General features: G+C 44.1%; 2 protein-coding genes across 3 annotated transcripts; one reads left to right on the top strand and one right to left on the bottom strand.

Moving 5' to 3' along the window:
- The first annotated feature begins 1,274 nt into the window (after positions 1-1,274).
- Positions 1,275-7,229, top strand: LOC139565973 (methionine aminopeptidase 2-like). Its single transcript, XM_071386713.1, has 11 exons — positions 1,275-1,517; positions 2,594-2,695; positions 3,013-3,075; positions 3,403-3,505; positions 4,447-4,608; positions 4,782-4,963; positions 5,093-5,187; positions 5,291-5,387; positions 5,487-5,590; positions 5,866-5,981; positions 6,053-7,229. Exons 1-11 carry the CDS (start codon positions 1,364-1,366, stop codon positions 6,303-6,305), a joined length of 1,431 nt encoding a protein of 476 aa, XP_071242814.1. The 5' UTR covers positions 1,275-1,363; the 3' UTR covers positions 6,306-7,229.
- A 2-nt stretch (positions 7,230-7,231) lies between these two features.
- Positions 7,232-24,101, bottom strand: LOC139565972 (ubiquitin carboxyl-terminal hydrolase 44-like). 2 transcript variants are annotated; one of them, XM_071386711.1, is made up of 6 exons: positions 23,958-24,101; positions 20,596-22,311; positions 12,337-12,535; positions 10,030-10,138; positions 9,609-9,850; positions 7,232-9,470 (listed from the first exon to the last, which is right to left on the bottom strand). In XM_071386711.1, exons 2-6 carry the CDS (start codon positions 22,174-22,176, stop codon positions 9,301-9,303), a joined length of 2,301 nt encoding a protein of 766 aa, XP_071242812.1. In that variant the 5' UTR covers positions 22,177-22,311; positions 23,958-24,101; the 3' UTR covers positions 7,232-9,300. The 2 variants fall into 2 exon arrangements, with proteins under 2 accessions (XP_071242812.1, XP_071242813.1); XM_071386712.1 differs by lacking the exon at positions 23,958-24,101 and adding an exon at positions 22,929-23,944.
- Between the last annotated feature and the right edge of the window lie 2,916 nt (positions 24,102-27,017).

Here is a 27,017-nt window from a genome sequence, read left to right as displayed (position 1 = left end):
GCTGATTGTGTCTCTCTTTTTATATCGGTCTCTTTCTTTCTCCCTGTCTCTCTCAGCTGCCTGAGACTGACCCTAACCCCAGGGGGAATGGGGTTAAAGTCAGCGTAGTGTGAGGGTTACCTGACCTTTTGTGGAGTCCCAAATATGTCTGACCTAGAACAGCTGGTGATCCCTGTACCACATGTAGACCCAGCGCGTAGACACACACACACACACGTCTCTCACACATTTAAATGCATTTAGCTGTTGTGAATAGTCCCAGGTTAACTTTCTATACAATTAGTGTGTGTCTGTGAAACTGAAACCTCATTGGTCTGTCTGAGGTAGACCAAATAGCCCCTTTCTTCTCTGTGTCCCTGTGGGAGTGTGCGCCACAGTATCAGCCACCCTGTGAAACACAAGCCCAATCAGTCCATGCTAGACAGGCTGCTGGAGAACAGAAAGAAAGAGGGCTGTCTGACATACATAATGAGGATGGTTTCCCCTGGTGTGGAAGTACAGAAGGAGGTATTATTAGGGGCAGAGCAAAAATGTCCATCTTCAGACTGCAAAAGTCACATTGAGACTGAACAGAGCAGTAGTGTGTGTCTCCAACAACCCAGCTGTACAATCATTTTAAAATGATGTACTTCCATCCCTCTCTCCCCAAAGAACCACGGAGCAGGCAGGCACAGCTTCCTGTCTTTATTGAATTAGCCTTAGCATCCTTAAACAACCAGCAGGCATCATGTCAATACGCTGAATTGGCTTCCTCTCCTAATTTCCGGAGACTTCAGATTAAAGGTGAAACTGAACTGAATGGTGGAAGCCTACTACTGGGGATGTGCTGCTTCCTCACCTGGCTTTCCCAGTTCTCCCAGATCAGGGAAGGAGCCTAGGGCAGAGAGCATGGAGTCGGGCTATTCTTGAGAGAATTTGGAAGCTGGTTGCAATAGAGTTCTTGTTGTGTGGTGACTGACGATTATTAAATTGCTCCTGCTGCTGGAATAAGTGTATGGAAATATATGGGCCCTTCTCCAAATCCTTTGTTACCTAGTATTAATACATGCTGCTATCTAGCGGCCAATATTTTTCTCATTCGTAATAATACAAAGTAAAGGTTATTAAGATGTATAGTACAACATACATTCACATATTTTTATAACACATTAACCAGGTTTGTTGAATCGGGGCTGTTCACTGTGTATGATATTTTGTCTCGGGGGATACATATTTTAGGATAATTGTGATGGTGATCCATTAATTAATTCCTACAGCAACTTTGCATTCAGCAAGCACAGCACGCGTTCAGCTGATTCGGCAAGTTTCTCACTCACCGTACCCACAAACCACCGCGCTTCCTTTTCCACTAACGCCTGCAATCATGGCGGATGTGGTGCAGGAGAAGGTAACCGAGCAGAAGCTCGAAGAAGAGACGGCCCTGAATGGAGATGCAGAAGAGAAAGAGGAGGTAGACCCTTCCGAGGAGACAGCCAAGAAGAAGAAGAAAAAGAAGAAGAAGAAGTCGGCAGGCCCCGGTAAGAGTTACAGACAGGCCAGTTACCGCTGAGCCGCACGGATGAGTGTGCCTTGTGAATCGTGCGCCAGGCCTTATGAAACACGCCTCGCTCTCATAACACACCCGTAGCTCGATAGCTAAGCATGGGGCGATAACGTTACTTCTGTCAATCTGACCACAATGCCGAAATGTCAGTAAACAGACGGAAATAGTCATACAAGCAAACCTAGTAGTTAGTTAGCTGGCTAGATATATTGCTAGCTTAGCCGCAGTTCGTAGTCCTTTGCTGGCATGTTCCACAAGTCGCTAGCAAGTTCAAAGCCAAGTTTTGATGTTTCATAATGTGTGGTGGAATGCTGTTATGTTAACGTTGACTTTCTTACATAACGTAAACGCCAGAATACAGTTTGATTCCATAGACTTCGATGATCGAGGTTGTAACTATCACAGACTATGATCTGTTTCATAATAACGTATATATTTAACACTAACTAGTTACGCATGATTGACCACAATGATTGTCCCGCTGCCTGCTAGCTAGCTATGAAATGTCAAGATACTTTTTGATTCAGACAGCATGCTCACTGAACTCTGCAAACTTACTGCTGACATAACGTTATCCTCAGCATGTGCTATTTCGAGCAACCCATCTTCTTGTAACAAACTCAACTAGCTACAGCTCGCATACATTTTTCTAATGGATGTCAGACAGTTGCCCTTTAAATTGACACACACAACATTTAGCTTGTAATGTGTGTGTTTACATCAGTAAAGCAGGCTTAGCTGCGTGGGCGTGTGCTGGCCCCCAAGGTTATACACAGATGTTAATACTCTCGCCTCCTGCCAAGTCCCTGACCTCGGGGATACACTTTGCGGAATGGGATCATTGTCCACAGTCCAAAAGATCACTTCCCTGCTGGACAGTACCTTCCCTTGCATGCACATAACACATCTCTCATCCTCCCCTCCCCCGGGTCTCCTGGATGCTCTCTGTTGTGATGGAGCTGTGGTCGCCACGGCCGCCATGTCGTGGTTAGTAAGATGTATAGGATGAGCTCACCCATGTGTATCTGTCTGTGCAATTTATGACTGCAGCAGCCGGCACCGAGGCTGAGGGCAATGGAGTGGCTGACGTGACACAACAGCTGGAGAAGCAGGCTCTGGAAGACAAAGAGAAAGAAGACGACGGGGAGGATGGTAAGAGACCATAACAGTACTCTACCTTAGCCTAATACTAGGCAGACCCAGAACCACATGGGCCGAGATCCAACCATGGCTCCTCACACCCTGCTGTGGAGCAGCTGATCTGGGTTCAGTCCTGTTGTTGTGACCCAAATCCTAACCACCCTTAACCTTAACCATCCACATGTCTGGCCCATAAGGACAGTGCAGAGATGACCTCACACATAACTACATACACATCTACCAATACATGGCTTGCTAGGAGCTGATAAACTCTGGTGTGACATTTGAATATGACTAAATGACTTCAAATTCCTCCCTTTTTCTCTCAGATGGAGACGAGGGGGAGAACTCGGCAGGCAAAAAGAAGAAGAAGAAGAAAAAGAAGAAAGGACGTGAGTTGATCTTATTTCATTTGACACTTGAGAGTTATGGCTTTCACTCTGTCTGGTCATGTATATGGTGCAATGGGAAAGTAGACTATGATCTAGTGATGGATATGACTGGCTGGCTCTCTGCCGTACTGCTGCACTCTGGAGCATAACCATAACCCTGCAGCCTTCTGAGTGCCTTCCCCTTGGGTCCTCAGGCTAATGGGCACGTTTGGCTTTTCCATGAATATTGCTTTGTCACCTCTGGAATTCCAACTCAAACCTTCTAGATAGTTTATTAACTAGTAATGAACGGTTATGTGACTGTTTGTTTCTTCCGGTCTTTCACAGCCAAAGTTCAGACTGACCCTCCGTCTGTGCCCATCTGTGACTTGTATCCAAGTGGCGTTTTCCCCATCGGTCAGGAATGTGAATACCCCCCATTACAGGATGGGTAAGATTCATACACACAATCTCACAAAACACCTACTCTTGGCTTGGTGTGTAGTTTGTACCTGGTTACTGTGGAAGCGGGCCCAGCCTCTTATTTCCCCAGCACTGTGTTATACTAGTGGCAGCTCCTCTGATCATCATGCTATACCTGTCCAACCTTCAACACAAACTGGGGAGGGAGGTTTGAGTTTGTTCTGAAATAAACCGTGCTGCCTGGCATACATGCATAAGTCGGTGTGGTTATCAAACAGAAGTGAAAGGGTGATTCTTCACCTTGGACCTCTTCACTGATGTGAAATTCATTGACATAAAGGGCTCTTAAAGATGTGCTATGCAGAAATCACTCCGCCATTTCCTGGTTGCTAAAATTCGAATAGTTTGCGACAAAACAAGCAAGTATAGTGTAGAGAATCATTGTACAATCTTAACTGCTGTAAAATATATTTTCATACCCCAAAATATTGTAATTTCAGCTGTTTGAAACTGGTTTACAAAACTGAAAGTAAAAACGAAACTTAACAGGAAGCATAGAAACATCGCACATAGAACAGATCAACCGCTTCTTAGTCTTGCGTTCAATGAGAATGACAGATCTATAACACACTTTTCTACGTGAATTTGGTCAGGTCGCTGAAAAAGTTACATATTGCAGCTCTAACAACACCCAAAACACTGTTGTCGTCCTCAGCATAATTTGTTTGGTTTATCTTCTAGCCATGCTTGCATTGATTCCCCATCAGTCACGGTGCTGGGTGGGGGAGTAAGATGTATGCGTGGGCACTAACCTTGTTGTTGATCCTCCAGGTAGTCGTGCAATGACAAAATGTTTGTGTTTGCTAACTTCATTGCTGATACCCCTTGTGAATTTCTCACACAGTGATGGGAACAACAGTGTGTGTGTGTGCTGACCGCTAACCTTGTTGCTGATTCCCCTTGGTGCAGGCGTACCGCGGCGTGGAGGACCACCAATGAAGAGAAGCGAGTTCTGGACAAGGCCAACGAGGAAATGTGGAGCGACTTCAGACAGGCTGCTGAGGCCCATAGACAGGTCCGCCAGCACGTCCGCAGCTTCATCAAACCTGGCATGACCATGATCGACATCTGGTGAGCCTTCATCATCATCACAGCTGAGATGTTGCTTCCTGTATGTCAGTCTTTTTCCATTGCATTCCATCTTTTGCATACGTCCGTTCTTGTGCTTTCATCCCTTCATTATCAATTTATCCCATCTCTTTCTGTATAACTAATTTCTCTGTGCGTGTGTCTCTGTGTTTAAGTGAGCGGTTGGAGAACTGTTCCAGGAAGTTGATCAAGGAGAATGGTCTGAATGCAGGCCTGGCCTTCCCCACCGGCTGCTCTCTGAACAACTGTGCGGCTCACTACACCCCTAACGCCGGAGACCCCACCGTACTGCAGTACGACGACGTCTGCAAGATCGACTTCGGAACACACATCAACGGTACACCCCTGCCACCGTACACACACGGTTCAGCTGACACACACATCAAAACATACTTGGCACATAAACACACACAACTAACCAATCAGACCATGTAGGATGCTGTGCTCACTCCCACTGTGTTTTCAGGTCGGATCATTGACTGTGCCTTCACCGTCACGTTCAACCCAAAGTATGACAAACTGCTGGAGGCCGTGAGAGACGCCACCAATACTGGAATCAAGGTCCGACATCCATTCACACGCCATCCATTCCTGAGGTCACTTGATATAATTTGAAGTAAGTGTAGTTCAAATGTTCAGTCTCATCTCAATCATGCTTCATCAGTGTGCTGGAATCGACGTGCGTCTGTGTGACGTTGGAGAGAGAATTCAGGAAGTGATGGAGTCGTACGAGGTGGAGATTGACGGCAAAACATACCAAGGTACTGAGCTACTGAATATATATATATATACACAGTGAATTTGTTGTAATTTATGACCGAATATAATTCCTCACAAATGTTAATTTGGATAATTTCCAGTGAAGCCAATCAGAAACCTGAACGGCCACTCAATTGGCCAGTACAGGATACATGCAGGCAAGACTGTCCCCATTGTCAAAGGAGGAGAAGCTACCAGGATGGAGGTGTGTATCTGTCTTACTGAGCGTTTGAAGAGCAAGGAGGGAGATAGGGAGGCGAGGTTAGAAAGGGCTGCTGAGTTAATGGTGTGCTGTGGGAGGGTGACCGAGTAATGATGTGCTTAGGAACCGTGCCAGATCCAATTAGCCAGTAACACAATACCTGCATGCCATCGATGATAAAGGAATTTCTATAACAGGATTGCCTGCCCCCATGTATTTGGTTGACTGCAGCAGTGTCCTCCTACCCCAATAAGTGCATTTTTTTTTTGCACCACCAGGAGGGAGAGGTGTACGCCATCGAGACATTTGGCAGCACAGGGAAGGGCGTGGTCCATGATGACATGGAGTGTTCTCATTACATGAAAAACTTTGATGTGGGACACGTCCCAATCAGGTAAGTTGGTTGCCTGTGTGAACACTGGACTGTGTATTCCACCCTCTATCTCTACCCCTCTCTCTCCCCAGACTCCCCCGGGCGAAGCACCTGTTGAACGTGATCAACGAGAACTTTGGCACGCTGGCGTTCTGCCGGCGCTGGCTGGACCGGCTGGGGGAGAGCAAGTACCTGATGGCCCTGAAGAACCTGTGCGACCTGGGCATCGTGGACCCCTACCCCCCGCTCTGCGACACCAAGGGCTCCTACACCGCCCAGTTCGAGCACACCATCCTGCTCCGGCCCACCTGCAAGGAGGTGGTGAGCCGAGGGGACGACTATTGAATACTGAACCCAACCTCTTTCAAACCGCACCACAACCCCTCCACACCAATACAGAGAATACACACTGAACCATCTGCCTGCACTTCAACAGAAAAACAGCATCTAAATACAGGACCTTCCTTTGGTCTCTTCCCATTTCTCCCACCTTGGCAGAGAGCAGCCAGTAAGGGCTATGAAAGATGCTGCTGTAAGGTACCTCACATTGCATTTTACCGCTACTTAAGAGTAAGCATGGAGGGACTAGCTTATGTAGCAGCGGCTGAATCTTTCTTTCCCTCTTATTTTGGTGACATTGAACCACAAAGCTTAGTCGTCATTTTCCCCCTTGCTAGAGGGATCTGTGGACACAGTAGTGTCTCTGCAATCTTCTTAAGCCGGAACTGCTATAGAATCTCAAACTGTTACAGTTCAACTGCTTAGAACACCCAGTATTTAGACCTAGTAAGAATGTGAAGAAACAAACCTTTCCTTACCAAAATAAAGTACCCTCCTCTCCCTCGAAGTATGCATAGGGAAGGGAGTGTTTCCTAATCATGTGACCTGATCAGGAAAAACTCCTGGCCCTTACTGCTATACAGTTCCTGGTTCAGCCTGACCCTACAGTGTTCTGGTCATTGGGTCCTGACTGTTACTAGTCAGAACCCTGAAATTGTACAACTCCCTTTCGAGTTCCGGGTGGGAACGATGACGACTAGACAACCATGCATCTACAGCTGTATGTTTGGCTTCATGATACAGGGAGGGGACTGCACTCATCTAAGAAACAAATACTGGAGAAGCGATTTGTAAAATATCTTTGAAATGGCTGCTGCCACTATATGTACTCAAATGTAGTGCTTCATTTTGAATTCCCTGGAAATGTTTTTGTAAGAAGAAAACTATTGAAATAAAAAAAATTGTCTCTGTATTCCTTCACTGGGAAGATATCCTTGATTGTCTATATTTAATTTGTGTAACTAGGCAGGTCAGTTAAGAACAAATTCTTATTTACAATGACGGCCTACACCGGACAATGCTGGGCCAATTGTGCGCCACCCAATCACGGCTGGTTGTGATACAGCCTGATTCGAACCAGGCTGTAGTGACGCCTCTAGCACTGAGATGCAGTGTCTTACGCCACTCGGGAGCCCACTGTTCCTACACAACCTTGCTGGCGTCCAGTAGATTCTATCAGAGGAAAAGGCAAAGCAAGAGATTTCACCCTCACCAAAATCTGTCCAAAGCATTTCTATGGGCAACGACTGCCATTGTTAGGGGGGAGACATGAGCGTCTCGTCATTATATACAAATCTTGAGTCTAGTAGGCAGCCATTATGTATGCCCTATTTAGTCAAGTGAAAGGGGATTGTGTGAGGGCTACAGCATGGTAGGAACCTTAACTGAATTAAGTGGTGCAGATTTTAAAAAAGTACACAAGAAATTAGTGTTTTCTTAGAAAAATGAAAATATATTCTCATGAGGTAATTTTCTAAAAATTGAGGTAAGAATTTGCATAGTATCACTTCCATAAATGTATACACACCCGAGGCAGTATGAGCACAATGCCAACAAACATCGGGTGGAAATGTGCTTTGAATTCTCCCCAAAAGGTGAATCTAGAGATGAACAGCATTTAGGTTGAGAGCAGTTAAGCTAGTACCAGCATGGAGATCTCTCACAAACACACAGCAAGGATCTACTTGCATCAGTCTGGCTATTTTATACTTACATTATACAGAGCCAACTATATTGTGTGAACACATATGCTGGTATACACACACACACACACAGGAGAGACGGGTCAGACCTGCTGGTGATTCCAAACAACTAGAGGGGGAAGGAATCAATTACAAAACTATAAAAATCGAACAGTCAGTGGCCCTCTTTTTTTTTCATCTTTTAAACAACTTTTGTGAAACATCCTCGATGTTCAAGTATACAAAAATACATTCAATATTCTAAATGCTGGCCTGGGTAGGACTGCATTTCACAGTCTCTGCTACAAAGAAATGATACCAAATACACTTCTGGCAAAGGAACTACAAAAATAGATATGTTCTGATAACGAAGGGCACTTTTCTATGACAATTATGACTGTGGCAGCCGCATCTGCTGTAGGGATGCCAACCAAAAGTTAGGCGGCAACAGGCCTAAAAACACCAGCACCACATTCTGAACAGAGGGCATTATTCAGCTAAAAACAAACATCCCTTTGGAAACTGGTTATAAAATAGATTTTCCAAAACCAGTCAAAGAATATATCTTGCAAATGTTCTGTAATTGTTTTTGGAGAAGCTGAGATACTTTTTAAACGTTTCCCTCGTGCTTTGGCGTGAGGTCAGTAGTCAATTATGAACCATTTCCTGACCGACCAGACTTACTACAGAGAGCGATACCAAAGATGGTGGATAAATTAAGATGAACCAGAAGATAAGAGCGAGGGAGGTGTCTCGCTTCCCCTTACGTCTCTGGCGAAACTAAAGGGGTTAAACTCTAAAAAGACTATTTATGGAGGGAATTATCTGTTTCAGTCTACATTCCAGTTGAGAATTTGACTGACTGACATCCCTTAGTCAACTGTCTAAAGTGGCTGTGAGAAACATTTTAGTTGATTCAAATCGTTTGAGAAAAATAAAAACAGCACAGAAGAGCAGAAGGTTGACACCTGAATAAATCTGAACTAGATTACACAGTCACACCTGGCCAAAGTCTGTCTCTACTCCTGTAAAGGCGTGTCTATAATACAACGCACAACTTGGCTGATACTCTTGATAAAATAAACCTGTACACTATCAAACATGTTTTCCTTTTCTTTTAAAACGCATATAAAACAACATGTACAAGAAATTCACAAAGACAAAAAGAAATGTCCTTTGAGACTGTCCTTTGTGTCTTTTAGAAAAATAAATGATAAAATTATCATTCCTCCCCCCAGAGGAGATAAAATGAACACAAAGAAAGAGCGTGAGAGAGGGGGGGTTGAGATGTTTTGGTGGTGGTGGTAATGCTGATGATGTCATGTCACTGGACTGCTGAGGTACAAAGGAGGAGGGTTTGGGGCGGGGCTCAGTGGGTCCTGGTCCTGAGTGAAGCGCTGCGTGTAGAAGAGTATGTAGGCCTGGGCACCACATACCTCCTCCACAGAACACACGTTCAGCTTAGAGTCATTACAGTGGACCCAGAACCCTGACAGAGGGAGAAGAGAGAAAGGGTATTAGATGTAGGTCAATTCCAAGAAAATGTATCAAGAGAAGGTTGTGTGTGTCACCTTTGTATTTGTAATCTTTTACATAAAAGTGTATTTTGTTAGTGAGTGAGACTTACTTCCTTCTTTGTTGTAGCAGTAGGCAGTGTAGTGGCCAGAGCCGAAGCCCTTCCCATGATGCATCACCACAGCGGACAGTTCATACAGGAAGTGTTTGGGGCTCGGGGAGCCGGCAGGGGCGGGACTGGAGCATGGCGAGCCCTTGGGGGAGGGGTCTCTGCAGCAGTATGGCTCCATGTTGAGGAGCTGGTCAAAGCTGACGTGGACCCCGATCTTCTCCCTGTGGTTTCTCCCAGACCACCTGACAACCAATCACAAGCACATCAACAGACCAAATCACCAAATAAGACAGTTAGGGTGTTTCAAATGCATGGTTGTGTTATGGTTCTTGAGCAGTTGCTATGTGCTCAATGGTTACCTGCAGTGTTTGAGGTGCATGGGTCTGTTATAGTCATCGTGTGGTCATAATGCGGTCAGTACCTGAAGCGTTTGAGGTGCAGGCGCAGGACCTGAGGCAGTTTGTGAACCATCAGCTGTTTCTGAGCTTCAGTCAGGATGACAGGCTTGGAGGAGAACCTCCGCCGCTTACCTAGAGACAAGAGTGAGCATTAACCCACACTAACTCAACTTGCACACTAGAGGGACACCTCAGACAGTGCCAGAGTAGTGAGGAGTTGAGCGTGTGGAAATACCGCTCATCGCTCATGGAGCAGTGCTTACCTCCTTGAAAGAGAATATGCCAGGCCTATTGAGCCAAAACCAATGATGGCCTATTGTATAGATAATAGAACAAAAATGAACTAAACATTTAACCCAGAGTCTTTGCCCTGTCTAAGTGAGTGAGGTTCGGGTGGTTTTACTACAGTAACCCCGGGCATCACAGGATCATTTAGCTATTTGATTTGGAATTTTAAGACCCGTTGGACTATAACAAAAATATATTATAATTTGATACATTTTTTGGGGGGACCTTCATTCTATTAGCCCATACAAACGCATTGAATAACATTCACTACATGGAACAGATAGTTCCCAAAAATATATAAAAATGTAATTTGTTCTGAAGTATCTGTCCTATATCTGAGATATAAGATCAGGAAACATTTGATATTATTACGGTATATATATATATATATATATTTTTTTTTTTAAACATGTATTTAACCCCTTATTTTTGGCTCTAAATACTGTCTAAGCCGGGGTGGGGGGTTCTACTAAGCTATATGGAATTGTTTAAAGTGTCATACCAAGGATCCTTTTGCTACTTGATTTGGAATTTTAAGACCCCTTGAAGTATCAACACAATTTATACATCTTTTTAATGAAAAACATGTTTTGGCCTTACTGCTATTAGCCCATACAAACACAATGAATAACAGATTCACTACATGGAACAAATATTCACTACATGGAACAAATAGTCCCCCCCCAAAAAAAAAATCTAAAGGAAGTTTGTTTTTAAATGTCTGTCCTATATCTGAGAGATATAAGAAAGATCAGCAAACATTTTTTTATTAATTTTTTTTGTTTTATTTTTTACATGTATTTAACACCTTATTTTTGGCACTAAACGGTCTCCATATATACTTCCACTCATTTTTTCATCTGGTACCGGGGGACCTTTAGACGAGTCGTGAGGCCTGTGGGCTTCCTAGAGCAAAACAACCAACCTAGTCGTGAGAGTCTCACCTTCGCACAGAAGGGTCATATTAGTGTGTAGCCCAAACTGTTTGGATGCTACAGACAGAAGTTGGCAGATCGGCTGTACCGACTTCAGACGAGTCCCAAGCAGTTTGTGGGGGTCATAGAGCAAAACTGAGAACAACATCATGTACGTGAGAGGGGTCATCTGTCCATAGAGGGGTCGTAATAGTTTGAGCGCCAAACCGTTCACACGCTACAGACGATTTTGTGTGAAGACCAATTTCCGGGATATCTCATGGTGAGAAACACCGCTCTTAGCTCTGTCACCCTTCACCGCAGATGCGGAAATGCGACATAGGCAGATGCAGTGGATGGAGACGCATCCAATGCCACAAAAACTATCTAGCTTAAACAGATTTTTATGGGAACTTTTGTATTATGCTAATAAGATTTCCACAGGGCGCGGAAATCGACCTTAGGGGGTTTAAGAGATCAATTTTTTTGTTTATAAATACTTTGCTACAATGACACACTTAGCTAGTTACCAAACTCATTCCTTTCTGTTAGCGTGTGCACGTACTAAGTACACCATCATGCTTTCGGGATACCTGTCTTCAGATTCCCCAGTGATTCTTTAGTTGTGGACACTACATCACTGCACTCCCTCTCTTGCTCCTCATCTTTGTAAGGCACCTTGATTTTTCACCTGTGTGTTTTATCAGTTCCTTTCTGAAAATATTTAGCATACTAGATAACAGTAACTAAAGCAAGGGGATAATGCAGCACACAAGTAGACTACAAATGCATGCTGGTCCGGGCATGCCCTGAGCTTGTGAAGTGAGCGCTACTGGAGCGAAATTGGAGTGGGCGAGAAGGCCAACGCTCCAGCCTTTGGGAAACTCGCTCAAGTCAAATTTAGCATGCTCCGCTCCAGCTCCGGCCACATGCTCTGGACAGGGCTATGTGAATACTCACTCAGTCTAACTATAGCACTGAATGGTAGTTTGACATGCAGACAGAAAAATCGAGAAAACTAACTGCTTTGGCAAAATTACTGTACCTCTAACAAACATACCATTGAATGAATGCGTGTTTGTGTGTGCTCACTGTGTACGTTTGTGTATGTGTGCCTCTGTCACTCACTGTTGCACTGGTCGCAGGCGTAGATGTTGCCCTCCAGGGCTTCGGTCTCCGTGAACTTGGCCAGCATCTCCGTCAGCTGGCACGAGACCTGCGCTGCGCTCTCCCGGCTGTTGCTGTGATAACGCTCGGGGAACTCCAGCGATAGGTCCCAGAAAGGTTCCACCGTGTTGGAGCGGTGGTCACATGCTAGACACGTCACCTGATGGAGGGGGAAGAGAAGAGAGAGAAAGAGGTGGGGCAGAGAGAGAGGGAGAAAGAGAGAGTTGGGGGGCGAAAGAGTGAGAGGGAGAAATTGAGGATGAAAGAGAGTTGTGTGAAGGCAAGCCAAGGGCAGCTGAGCTAACTAACGCAGTAGCACACACAGGAACTGGATTGTCTGAGATACACAGCTTTAGAAACACTGCCCCCCCACTCACACACACACCCTTGTTAGGAAAGAGCAGGTGTGGGTGTATGCTCAGAGAACTCAAGACACTCCTCTCTTTCACACACCGAAGCAGAAAGTACACACGTTCAGTCACACTCACGCACTCTCTTACGGGTAAATCGATTTGAATTCAATCACTTTTAGAGAGCATCCCTTTTGATTTAAACAAACCTTTCCATACATGTTTGGCCATGGAAGAAGTGGTCTGAAATTGATTTTTGGACCTGAAAACATTCAGGAGATAAAAGGTGTTCAAAGTTTTGCATACCCCACCCTACAGGGTGAGACATCCATGTCTTTATCACTGGGAAAGATAAATGGTTGAGTTTTATATAATTTAAAATGCTTACAAACAGGGTCGTGAAACTATTTTATAATTTCTTTAAAAATATACACTACCATTCAAAAGTTTGGGGTCACGTAGAAATTCCCTTGTTTTTGAAAGAAAAGCACATATTTTGTCCATTAAAATAACATCAAATTGATCAGAAATACAGTGTAGACATTGTTAATGTTGTAAATGACCTTGAAGGCCAGCATCCCCGATTCGCCTCTTCACTGTTGACGTTGAGTGGTGTTGTGTGGGTACTATTTAATGAAGCTGCCAGTTGACTTGTGAGGCGTCTATTTCTCAAACTAGACATTCTAATGTACTTTTCATCTTGCTCAGTTGTGCACCGGGGCCTCCCACTCCTCTTTCTATTCTGGTTAGAGCCAGTTTGCGCTGTTCTGTGAAGGGAGTAGTACACCTTACTGTACGAGATCTTCAGTTTCTTGTCAATTTCTCACATGGAATAGCCTTCATTTCTCAGAACAAGAACAGACTGACGAGTTTCAGAAGAAAGTCTTTGTTTCTGGCCATTTTGAGCCTGTAATCGAACCCACAAATGCTGATGCTCCAGATACTTAACTAGTCTAAAGAAGAACAGTTTTATTGCTTCTTTAATCAGAACAGTTTTCAGCTGTGCTAACATAATTGCAAACAGGTTTTCTAATGATCAATTAGCATTTTAAAATGATAAACTTGGATTAGCTAACACAACGTGCCATTGGAACACAGGAGTGATGGTTGCTGATAATGGGCCTCTGTATCCCTATGTAGATATTCCATTAATAACTTGTTATGGCTGCATCCCTTGTTCTCAATTTCCGCCTGAAGAAATACCCTAATCTAACTGCCTGTAGCTCAGCCCCAGAGGCAAGGATATGCATATTCTTGGTATCATTTGAATGGAAACATTCTGAAGTTTGTGGAAATGTTAATTGAATGTAGGAGAATATAACACAGTAGATCTGGTGGAAGAAAAGAGAAAGAAAGAGCATACGTTTTTTATTGTTGTAGCATCATCTTTCACATGTACTATAATAGCCACAGTCAGATAGGATGCTGGAGATAATTTTGATGGATAACACAAGAGGTCAACTGTAGGTGTGCAAAGTTTCAGACTGATAACTTCAGGAATGGGCGAGCTACATGACATTTAGCATGAAGTCACCCAGGTGTCCCACACAAGTTGCCCAAATGTACCCAAGTGGCCGAATTGGTGAAATTACCTATAACTATATACAACAGTGCAAATAACTATATACAACATATCAAAAAGCAATTCTAACACACAAAAAATATATTAGAATAAATAAATAAAAAACGGGGGTAGACCCTTGGGAAGTCCTCTACACAATATTTTGCTGCCTGTGCCATGTCCCATAGCAGTCTCTTTCTGATGTAAAGCAGAGGCAAACTGAACAAGTGGTGCAGGTGATGGGGGACTTCATGCGACACAGAACACAACGACGCCTCCATGCTTTGCCCTTTTGGCCCTGAGGCACAGTCATGCCTGCAGTAATGAACTGTGGCATATGAACACATATGTGTGTGTTTGCTGTTCTACTCCATTCCATTTGAATAAAAAATTTAAAATATATATATATCTGACATACACACCCAAACAAACAACACACACAGGTTATGGGTCGTACACATACATACACACTATAGCCAATGTGTACTTTACACATTTCATTGCAAATTGCAAAAGAAATCTAAAAAATGTGCAATTTTTTTTAATATATATTTATATTTCATAAAACGGCATTAGCACTTAATAGTCTAGAAGTACGTCCTGTCCTTGCAGAAACAGCTCCTCAATGTTTGGATCATAAATGTGTTCACTCAAAGATTCCTCAAACAAAAAATCTGTCTCACTTTCCCGATCAATCTCTTCTATAATCTGGTGCAAATCTGTATACATAGACTTGGACTTCGCTTTCCCTGATTTATTCGCCATGATTTATTCGCCAAAAACACTTTCCAAAACACCGCTGTGCGTAACAAGCGTGACTGCAAATAGTCTGTTGGTCAATGGCGAGAATGTTTTCGTTACGCGTGCGTTTACAAACAAGGGATGGTGGTCCAACCCATAACCATCACATACTGGCGTTTACCTCAGCTCATTGGCTATCTACCCAGCTAGATTTCAAGAAGATCAGTGGTCATTGGGCAGAAATACAGTCAATCAACGAAGCTTGGCTAATATTATTGGTGCGCAATGAACTCATTGCTCGTTGTCTTCAAATCAGTTCACTTCGGTCAATACACCCCGCAAAAAAAACAAAGTTTGGCTGTGTTACAAATATCCAGAAGATTGCAATGGAACCAACCATGACTAGATAAACAATTGTTTAGTGTGTAATTACGTCGAATGCTCCGTAAAAAGTTGATAGAGATGGAAATCACAACACAAACGGTTTACAAAATGTTTCGTTTTAGGCTATAAAAATTGATTTTATCAAAGAAAACGGCACTTCCTTTGATCACTGGGACCCTCAGGAAGAGAAATAAGAGCAAGATATCAGAATGTAAGTCATAATTTTACCTTCAGATGTGAATTTGTCAAAACTGTCATGGCGGAAAATGTTTGTTATTGTTGATCGCTCTTCTCAAACAAAAGCATGGCATTTGTTCTCTGTAATAGCTATTTTAAATCGGAAAACGTAGTTTGATTACCAAGATTCTAATCTTTTGAAGGATGTAAGACACTTGCATTTTCAAGAATGTTTAATGTTACGACGTTGTATTTTTAGTTAGTCACTCTGAAATTTCCCCGGATGTTGATCCCTGTACGGGGATCGCAGCCATAAGAGGTTCTTATGGCTGAGGGCGCTATTTTCACATTCGGATGAAAAGCGTGCCCAGAGTAAACTGCCTGCTACTCAGGCCCAGAAGCTAAGATATGCATATTATTAGTAGATTTGGATAGAAAACACTCTGAAGTTTCTAAAACTGTTTGAATGTTGTCTGTGAGTAAAACATAATTCATATGGCAGGCGAAAACCTGAGAAAAAATCCAACAAGGAAGTGGGAAATCTGAGGTTTGTAGGTTTTCAAGTCTTTGCCTATCCATGATACAGTGTAAATTTGGTCCGATTGCACTTCCTAAGGCTTCCACTAGATGTCAACAGTCTAGAACCTTGTTTCAGGCTTCTACTGTGAGGGGGGAGCGAATAAGAGCTGTTTGACTAAGGGGTCTGGCAGAATGCCATGCGCTAAGTCAGGCGCGCGGCCGTGAGAGTGAGCTCTGTTCCTTTTCATTTCTAAAGACAAAGGAATTGTCCGGTTGAAACATTATTGAAGATTTATGATAAAAAATTTAACACACCTGCTCCCCATTCACACCTGAGACCTTGTAACACTAACGAGTCACATGACACCGGGGAGGGAAAATGGCTAATTGGGCCCAATTTGGACATTTTCACTTAGGGGTGTACTCACTTTTGTTGCCAGCGGTTTAGACATTAATGGCTGTGTGTTGAGTTATTTTGAGGGGACAGCAAATGTACACTGTTATACAAGCTGTGCACTCACTACTTTACATTGTAGCAAAGTGTCATTTCTTCAGTGTCACATGAAAAGATATACTCAAATATTTACAAAAATGTGAGCGGTGTACTCACTTTTGTGATATACTGTATATGTAACTTTGCTGGTTGCATCCCATTTCCCAAATCATTAATAAAAATTGAGAACAACACAGGAGCTAAAATGGAACCCTGGGGCACACCTCTATTAATCTCAAGAAAGCTAGACTTGTGATTGTCAGTATATACACATTGTGTTCTGTCAGAAAGATAGTTCCTAAACCAATTTACTGCCCCTTCACTGAGACCAATGTTTCTGAGTCTAGCTAGCAACAATTAATGGTCAACTGAATCAAATGCCTTTGATAAATCCACAAACAGAGCAACACAATGTTGCTTTTTATTAAGTGCATTCATAATGTCATTTACCACTGCCATAGCTGCAGTTGTGGTACTATGCCCCGATCTAAAGCCAGACTGAAACTCGCTTAGTATGTTCTTTTCAATTAAGAAGTTTTTTAACTGTGAGTTCACTAGGGATTCATAGACTTTGGCTAGGATAGGGAGTTTGGAGATAGGACGATAGTTATTAGCATCTGAGGGATCTCCACCCTTCAGTAGTGGGTGGACATAAGCTGATTTCCAAATGCTGGGTATGGAATTGGTCAAGAGACTTAAGTTGAAAATGTGAGCAACAGGTTCTGTAATAATACCAGCTGCTATCTTTAAGAGGTAGGGGTCCAGGTTGTCTGGACCTGCATACTTTTTAGTGTCTATAGCCTTTAGTGCTTTACAGACCTCAGTATAAGAAACAGGCTCCAAGTTAAAATGGTTCACACGAGGGCCTATATCATAGTTGACTGGAACAGAGCTTACATTAGAGGCCTGGGCCCCACCATTATCAAAAACTGAACCAGCAGATATGAAGTGATTGTTAAAAACCCCTACAAAATCAGCTTCATCCTTCACTTCATTAGAATCCATCATTAAATGGTCAGGAAGGCCAGAGGATACATTAGAACATGACACTGATTTGATTAGCTTCCAGAACTTGGTAGGGTTGTTTAGGCTCTCTGTGACAGCATTTAAATAGTAATCTGATTTGGACTTCCTGATCAATCCTGTGCATTTGTTTCTTAGCGCTCTGAAGGAGGTCCAGTCAACAGGAGCATTTGTATGTCTAGCTTGAGCCCAAGAGATGTATATCTTTCTAATTAATTCTGCCAAGTTACCTGAAAACCAGGGATTGTCCCCTCCACCGATTCAAAATTTCTTCACTGGGGAATGCTCATCCCAAATCGACACAAATGTCATATAAAAATAGTCCCAGGCAGTGTCAACATTGGGAATCAGACTTACTCTGTCAATATTAATGGTACAGATCATGTAAGAACGCTTGCTCATCAAACTGTCTAAAATGTCTTTTAAAAATATAACGTTGTTTGGTTTGGGTCATTTTTGTATTTCTAACACAAGCAATTGCACAGTGATCACTGATATCATTACAGAATATCCCAGTTGATGTGTATATGTGAGGGGTATTGATTAGCATAATGTCCAATAGCGTGGATTTGTTAGGTGCTCTGGGATTCGGTCTTGTAGGCACATTAATTAATTGAGCGAGATTCAGAGTCACACAGTTCTTTAAAAGAGTTCGATACAGATCTAAGCATGTCCCAGTTCAAATCTCCTAAAATAATGAATTCAGAGTCATTTAGCTTGTGCAGGACATCAGAAAGAGAGTTAAGTGCGTCTCCCGAAGCCAAGGGCGGTTTGTAGCAGCAGACTACAGTGATGTGGTAGTCCTTATATACGTTCACTTTAACCGCAAGCAATTCAAAATGTTTGGCTTTGGTAATCGAGAGAATTTCAGAGGTGTTAAACTCGGATATCATATCAATTCTAACCCTTTTACTCACCCGAGCCTTTCTAAAAAACTGTGTACCCATCAATAGAAATTGACTTATTTGACACAGATTTCTTTAGTCAAGTTTCTGATAAAACCATTACGTCTGCATATTCTAAATCATGTCTATTTTGGAAATAGACTTCTGACGTTAACATGCAAGAGGCCAAAACCTGCTCTGTTTTCAAAATCATAGGGAGTCAATAGAGATTGCAGGGTATCTACCGGCCCAGGGTTTGGTCGCACGTTACCAGAGATCAACAATAAAAGCATAACAATATATCTCAATTGCCCAATGAGTGAGGACTTGGTGGAGCCAGCACCATTGTCAATAAGATGAACTGAGTCTTTCGACACAGGAAAAAAAGTAATACAATAGTTTTTGATTTTGGAAGAATGCCATCAAGTATAGGTCCAGTTGCGTTTGAGAGTGGTACAAATGTAATTGCAGAGAGACCAAGTTCCTGGTGGTATTGACATGGTCTCGTCGGAGTGTTTGCAAATTGTAGGGCATAAGGCGAAGATTATTCACTCACCCATTGATCATTCAGCCTATTTAATCCAGGATGGCTTTGAGTAAAGAGCAGGCACAGTAACAGATACATAATATGGTTTTTAGAGGTCTTTCAGCACAGGTGCGCAATGACCTGTAGACGTAGATTTTCCCACAGCGCATCAGGTTTTCCAATCCGATAACCACTTCTCTGCTCCTAGCCTTCAGTGCGCACCGGCGCTCGCGTAGCAGGCCTGCGCACAGACAGCCGTTCCTGACACAGCGAGCTCCAACTCCAGAAAGGTATAGAAAAAAATAAAGGCATTCTCAATCCAAAATCTTTGTACAAGTACATTTCGTAAAAATAGAGACTGAGATCTAAAAATAATAGTTTTTAATAATAGTTATATACAGCACCCACCTTCACATAAAAAGTATTTGCTTCTGTAAACAGGATCAGGGTCACAGGATCACACAAACGGATAGACTGATTGGCTAACATTTTGGAGAATTGCCGCAAATGGAGGATTCTTTGACGAAAGCAAAGTTTGAAGGACAATTATTATTTCAATTAAAAATCATTATTTTTAACCTTGTAAACATCTTGACTATATTTCCTATTCATTTTGCAACTCATTTCATGTATGTTTTCATGGAAAACAAAGACATTTCTGTGACCCCAAACTTTTGAACGGTAGAGGTTAAAAAATGTCAATAACAAAACAAAAATCAAGTAATTATAAAGTAGTTTGACAACGCTTTTTGTAAACTTTAAAATGATATAAATCCCAACCATTTATCTTTTCCATTTTTTAATTTTTAATTTTATCTTTATTTAACTAGGCAAGTCAGTTAAGAACAAATTCTTATTTTCAATGACGGCCTAGGAACAGTGGGTTAACTGCCTGTTCAGGGGCAGAACGACAGATTTGTACCTTGTCAGCTCGGGGATTTGAACTTGCAACCTTTCGGTTACTAGTCCAACGCTCTAACCACTAAGCTACCCTGCCGCCCATTGATGAAGACATGGATGTCTCTTGGTATGGTATGCAAAAGGGGTCAACTTCGAGCACTTTTATCTCGAGTGTTTTGGCATTCGGGTCCAAAAAGTCACTTTCTGAGCCGTTCTACAATGGGCAAGTATGGAAGGTTTCGTTCAAATCAAAAGGGGTTCTGTCGAAAAGTTTATGAATTCAAATGGATTTACCCTTCCATTAACTATTAAAATGACAGAGCTCCAGAATGTGTTGATCTGCCATTGAAATGTCCCCATTTCTTGATTGGAGCCAAGCACATTTAGACAGTATCATTTTGGCATATTGTATTTTATATATATTTATTTTATATTACTATCAAGACAAAAATGTGGTAACAGTCACGCACAATGTGCAGTAAAACCTCCCATCCAAATCCCTCCAGTAAGATCACTACTAATAAATGTAAAGGCCCTTTAATCCATTTTAAACCATGTCCAGACTGGTGAATTGCAAAAGTGTGTGTGTTTATCAGTATAAAAGTGTGTATCAGTCTGTGTATATCTGTGTTTGGGAGAGTTTGTGCCTCTCTCTCTCTTACCTGGCTGAGGAGCTGACCGTGGAAGATGGTGTTGACTATGCTGAGCACCTGCTTGATGAGATGTCTCTGTCCGGTTGACACACCAGCGTGCGGCGTGCGAGTCCCTGTGCTCTCCAGCTCGTGCTGCACCTTGTCAAGCAGCTCACACAGGAACTCCTGGGCATCCTGCTGGGCGTAGCCCCGGAAGGCTGGGATCAGCTGCCACACCGAGTGCAGCATGGCGAAGGGCGACACCAGCGCCCACTTGCCCGACCACATCACCTGGAAGAGTGTGTGCAGCTCATGGCACAGGGAGATGTGCTTGGAGCTGGGCTCCTTGGGCTGAATCAGCTCCATGCTCCGGGCCCTGGAGGCCCCCCCGCTTAGCCCAGCACCCACCTGGGGGCCTCTCCTCTGGGCCAGCGGGGAGGACGACACAGGGCCCCCGGGGCTGGGAACCACCAGCTGGCCATGAACAGCCGAGGCCAGCAGCTCCAGGGCCTGCGTCAGGTCCAGCCGGAGGAAACACTCCCTGAAGATGTGAAGGTGGCTCAGCACCTGCAGGATGGAGTTCATGTAGCACGTGTTGCCTAGGTTACGCAGACCCGTGACACCCGGAGTGACAGTGGGCCGCCGTTTGAGGGGCGAGTCGCCCTGTTTGGAGGGGGCACGGCGGGGGGCCGGGGAGGGGGCAGTCCGGGCTTGGGCAGAGGAGGCTCTGGGTTTGCCTTTGGTGGAAGAAGAGGGGGTTGAGTAGCGAGAGGGTTTGGGCGCGGAGGTTTTAGGGGGGCGGCCCATTCTCTTGGGGGTGTGAGTGGCGGGGCTCTGGGTTCTTGGTTGGGGGGCGAGGGGGGTCTGGGGTGTGTAAGTGGTGCGTGTTCGTGTGGGGCAGGGGGTGACAGCAGCGGCGGCAGCAGCTCTCTGGCTGGCTCTCCTCAGGCGGTGACTCTTCCTGGGTGGGGCGCTCTCCAACGCTTCCTGTAGCTGCCTCTTCAACGTCTTCCTCCTCTCCCTCAACTCCTTCCTCCTCCTCTCCTCCTCCTCTCTATGCCTCTCCTCCTCCTCTCTCTGCCTCTCCTCCTCCTCTCTCCTCTTCCCCCCTTCCGTTAGGCTGAACCAGGTGTGGAACACTCGACCCATCAGTGCCCGGCGGCGGTGCCAGAGCGCCGTGAACATGCGGTCCTCATCCCTCAGCTGCAGTTCGCTGGAGCCGCAGGGCTGGGGGGCGTCGGGCGGAGCGCTAGCCGATCTCAAGGTGCGTCCTGAGCGGGTGGTGACCTCGTAGCGCTGGCTCTGGATGGCGCTGAGCGTGGAGCGCAGCAGCTTGAGGTCTCCCGTCGCGTTGTCGTTGAGCACGTAGTCGTCACATAGGTAGCAGAAGACATAGAGCTCGTTGACCTCTATGGCCAACGGGTGGCGATGCTGCAGGAAGTGCTGCAGGGCGTGCTCCTCGATGTAGCGGCCGCACGCAACGTGGGCGCAGCCCAGGCAGGCCCACACCGACTCTGTGGTGTTGCAGTCCACGCAGTGCCACTTCTGGGGGTTGAGGATGGAGTGGTCTGGGGCCAGCCTGAGCCGCCCCACGTGCTTACACCTGTCCATCGCACACACTTGCTGGGGGGCTCAGTCCGTGTGTGTGTCTGTGGGTAGGCGAGTGTGGATGTGACACGTCCACACTGGGGCTTCAGATCACCATTGCGAGCTCAGAAACTGGGCGGTCCCACGGCATGGCTTTATCTGGGGAGGAAGAGAGAGACTGAGTGAGAAAGGCAGTTGTACAAAACTTTAAACTTCTCTAATCTCCGCTCAGTAAAGGCCTTACCCAAATCGTATGAAGAGATCCTTTGTCTTACAAGATGCATGTTAGTGAAAACAATTGTATCAAAACCTTTTTAACCCACAACCCATTCTGGTCTTTATAATAACTTGTGGTCACGCATTTAACCAGTTAGCTCTCTAACATGGGTACTTATTGTCAAAAAAGACAGGACGATATCCTGAATGTTGACTGTGGTGATCAGATGTGGTTTTCTGCCATTACAGATTTCCTTCCTCTAATGTACCCTTTAAAACAGTTTGCATAACCCTGGGGGGTTAGGCACTTCCGTAGCACAGTTTGAAAACTGCTGGGGTTGGGGATTTCTGTTTTAGAGTCTCAGCTCCATCATCATCACCCCCCAATGAGGCCAAAGGGAGACTTAAGCCTGGAAAACAAAGGGGGGCTGAGCTGGGAGGGTAGAGCACCCTTTGTATGTGTACAGGCAGCCTTACAAAGAGAAAGGGGCAAGAGAAGAAATGGATATAGAAAGGGAATGGAGAAAGAGATGGATAGGAAGATCAAAAGGGAAACTAACCTCGAGGATCAGAGGATGCCAGTCCCAGCTACTGTTACCCTTCTCCATGAACCAATCTATAGTATATTTAGGAGGAGAAACAGGACAAGACCGACCCTGACTACACATGTCCAAGTTCTAAGGGGTGTTTGTTTACCATTCAAGACTCCCTGTGTATGATTTAAATAAGTAACGTTAGCTGTTACCACTGAAGGAGTTTCTGGCTGGCATGCCTTGACTGAGTCTGTCAACATTGTACCCCTTTGACTCCCACTGTTTTTATATAACATTTAATCAATGCAATTGTGGTTTTATAACCATCGACATTCGTGATACATTATTCAGTTTTTTTAATCCACAATAGATCTGGTGGGCAGTTACTAGCAAGGACATTCCTTTGCTTCTGCCTAATTTTACCCAGTCAACACTGACAAATAGCGAGAGATGTGTTTTCAAACCTGCTAACTTAGCTAGCAAACTTTCCCAAACGTGTTTACCATTTCACTAACTCACCCGACATTGGTAAATTATCCCCGCAAGACAACTTTGAAAACTAACTCTAGCTAACAATGTCACCAAAATACTGGTAACTAACCGCTCCTTCTTCTATCCGTGATGTCACTATCTATCTATAGTTATAACACGACTAACGTTACTGCTGACAAGAACCTACTCGTAAACTTATCGAGGAGGATAGCGAAGGCTCGTGCGCGCGCCTAAGGTGCCCTTGTGCTTTCTTTCTCTGTCTGGCGGCATGTATCTTCTAAATAAACACAAATCGAATATCTAGCGTAAGATAGCTAAACAATCGCTAGTAAAATAATAAAGTATCTAGCTAGTTTGTTGGCTAACGTGGTGAGTAACATAGCTAGCTACATGGCTAGCAGCAACCAAGCTAATATTGTCAAGCCAAGTCTAAATACTTTAGGGGTCAATGCGTCAGGGTTTGAATTGTTTATCAAACATGCTAGTTAGTTTTCAGAGGAATGTGTACACCATTACAACTGACACGAATTGTAAAGAAAGGCGAAAATTGAAAAAGTACCATACCTATCCTTCACGGCACTTATTCCTCTGGTACTAAAACGGTCGCCATCTTGTATCTACTCTTGTCGCGTGGTGTTGGCTCGAGCGCGTCCGCGGTAGGGTAGCGTCAAGTGTCGTTTCCTGGCTCAAGGTAGAGGCTCTCCTAACATCAGATCTAAGATCAGATTATTCTACCCCAACTCTAAACGTTATCATTGAGGTGATTATAAAACATCTGACTTTGTATCAGTGGTTAGGGGCAACCTCTAACCTACTCAGCACAGATGGCACAATTTTGTGACATAAATTCATGAAGCCAGGCCTACACAACACAATCAGAGAAAATATTTGACATAAAAGTGAAGTGGCCCTTCACATTCTATTAAGCACATTCTGCTGTTGAGTATGACATATAGACTACTGTTTGGCACTGCACTGCAAATGGCCTATTTACCTTTTTCTACACCAGTAAGGCTACTAATAAAGCAACCCAATAACAAGTTTTTTTTTCTATCACTGCTTCTGGAAAAACAATTACATTCAAAACGTATCAATGCCACAAGATGGCAGTGATGTATCAATCAATGTTCAAGTTGTGCGTTTTTTTCCTTCATTTTACCTGAGAATACGTTGCAAACATTGCATGAGAGAGTATTAGGTGTGTGTATGTGTGTTGGGTGGATGCAGGTGTAGGGCTCCATGCTGGTTAATGAGGGCATTGGGGGCTGAAGGCACACACTATAGAGATGGTATCAGAATGGGTGTCTTACATTAAACCCCAGAACTCCTGAGACATAAGTCTTAGACATGCTAACCACAACCTGAGCCTAGGACTGACTCACTCAAATATACCCAATGTTCCCAAACTCTGTCAGCAGCTCTGGCCTCATGTGGAAAATGTCCTGACACAGTGAATGTGAGGATGAGGGGATACAGTCAAGAGACATTGCCAACCGTCACTCTGCATGAAAAGGAGAGAGAGAGGATTGTTGATCACTAAACAGAAAAATGAAAAAATATGCACATGTTACCGGTGACTGGGTGCACACACAGGAATACAGTGTGACCCCTAGGTGACCTCTAGGATGACAGGGTGTGTTACCGAGAGACAGATGTCAATCAGTGTTGTGGAGCAGGAGGAAAGCCAATATAAACACACTGTATACACACACACACACGCGTGTATGATCAATGTCTCTCACTGATCCCGTCTGATATGGAGAAGGGCTTAGCTTTCAGCAGTACCACAGGTGTGTGAGTGAGTGAGTGAGTGAGTGAGTGAGTGAGTGAGTGAGTGAAAGGTGAGTGTTTGTATGTCTGTGTGTGTGTGGACGTGTTTAACTATACTTGTGGGGACCAGAAGTATAGTAAACAAACTAAAATTGGACCAACTGGGGACATTTTGTTAGTCCCCACAAGGTCAAATGCTATTTCTAGGGGGTTTAGGGTTAAGGTTAGAATTTGTGTTCGGGTTAGAATTAGTTTTAGGGTTAGGAGCTAGGTTTAGTTTTAGGGTTAGGAGCTAGGTTTAGTTTTGGGGGTTAGGGTTAAGGTTTGGGGTAAGGGTTAGGGTTAGGTTTAGAGGTTAGGGAAAATAGGATTTTGAATGGGACTGAATTTTGTGTCCCCACAAAGTTAGTTATACAAGACTGTGTGTATGTGTGTGTGTGTGAGAGAGAGAAAGAGGTACATGTATGTGTGTGTAGATCTGTCCTCCGATTCCTGTTGAATCACTGTTTTTCTCCTTCTATGTCCCGCGGCCCTAACTGAGTCTTCATGTCCACACATGTTCCCTCCCTACCCCCTCTCGCTCCCTCTTTCTCTCTCCTCTCCATCGCTCCATCTCTCACCCACACTCTACATACTCCACAAGCCAAACATAAACACACACACACACACACCTCCTGTCTGTATTGAAAAAGGTGAATATTATAGCTCTGTGAAAGTTCTATATAGTGGCGGTTTGTGGCAAGTGAAAACACAGGTGCTGATGGGTGAGGGGAAATGGTTTACAACCAGTAAATAAATATATTCCCCATAATTAGGGTTTATGTTTGTAGCATTTATGTGTTCATTGGTACATGTCTTAATGGTTTATGTCTGTCTGCTTGCCTGTCTGCCTACCCACCCATCTGTCTGTCTGTCAGCACCTTTCTCTTGCGTGTCACTCACTGTGTCACTCACTCTGTGTACATGTGGGCGTAATAGGTGGATGACATCAGGGGCTCATTTTCTTGGAAGTATCATAATCACAAGTTGTGTCTCAATCACCTTGCTATGACAACAAGAACAAGGCCCAGTTCTGGCTTCTTTTGATGTAGACCACTTTTGATAAAGAAGTGTTCCTGCATGTGTGTGTGAATGTGTGTGTGTGTGTGTGTGTGAATGGTTTGATAGATACATAGGACAGAATAGCTGTGGTATTTTTAGGATCAGTGATTGAGTCTCTGGGTTGATAGTTCCAGTCAGGTTTCCCTTCTCTTCATTTCCTCTCTAACTGAATAGGGAGCGGATAGGATAAGACCACATAATGCTCATTCACTCTCAGTAGGGCATCTCTCTATATATATATCATTCTCCCTTTCCCCATCCTCTCTCCCCCTTACACATGAAACAGGTCTGGGATCAGGTTGGTGTGTGTCTCCCCTGTTCTCCTCTTTTCAACTTTCTCTTGACCCACATTCTCCTCTTTCCACACCTCCTATTTCTCCCTCCCATCTCTCCGTTTTCCTGTCTCTCTATCCCCTTATACAACACAGCGGTCTGGGTGGATGTTGACCCACACACACGGTGCCAGGTAACCCTGCATTTAAGAGTGTTAGGCATGCAATCGAAAGCTTGCTGGTTCGAATCCCCGAGTTTACTAGGTGCTAAAAAATATGTCAATGTGCCCTTGAGCAATGCACTTAACCCTAATGAACAGACACTGTATACACACAGAGACCAAACACACACACATACTAGTCAACCTTCTCACTACATACACCCCTCAGTCCCACGAGCGGAGGAGAGAGAGCGAGATGGAGGGCAGTAGCTGATATGGATGTGTTGTGTGATCCAGCTGCAGTAGTCAGGTCCCACAGA

Source organism: Salvelinus alpinus, chromosome 37 (assembly GCF_045679555.1).
Source record: "Salvelinus alpinus chromosome 37, SLU_Salpinus.1, whole genome shotgun sequence".
Lineage (NCBI taxonomy): Eukaryota > Metazoa > Chordata > Actinopteri > Salmoniformes > Salmonidae > Salvelinus > Salvelinus alpinus.
The sequence above is the reverse complement of the archived record's forward strand: the minus strand, read 5'-3'. Positions and strand labels throughout refer to the sequence as shown.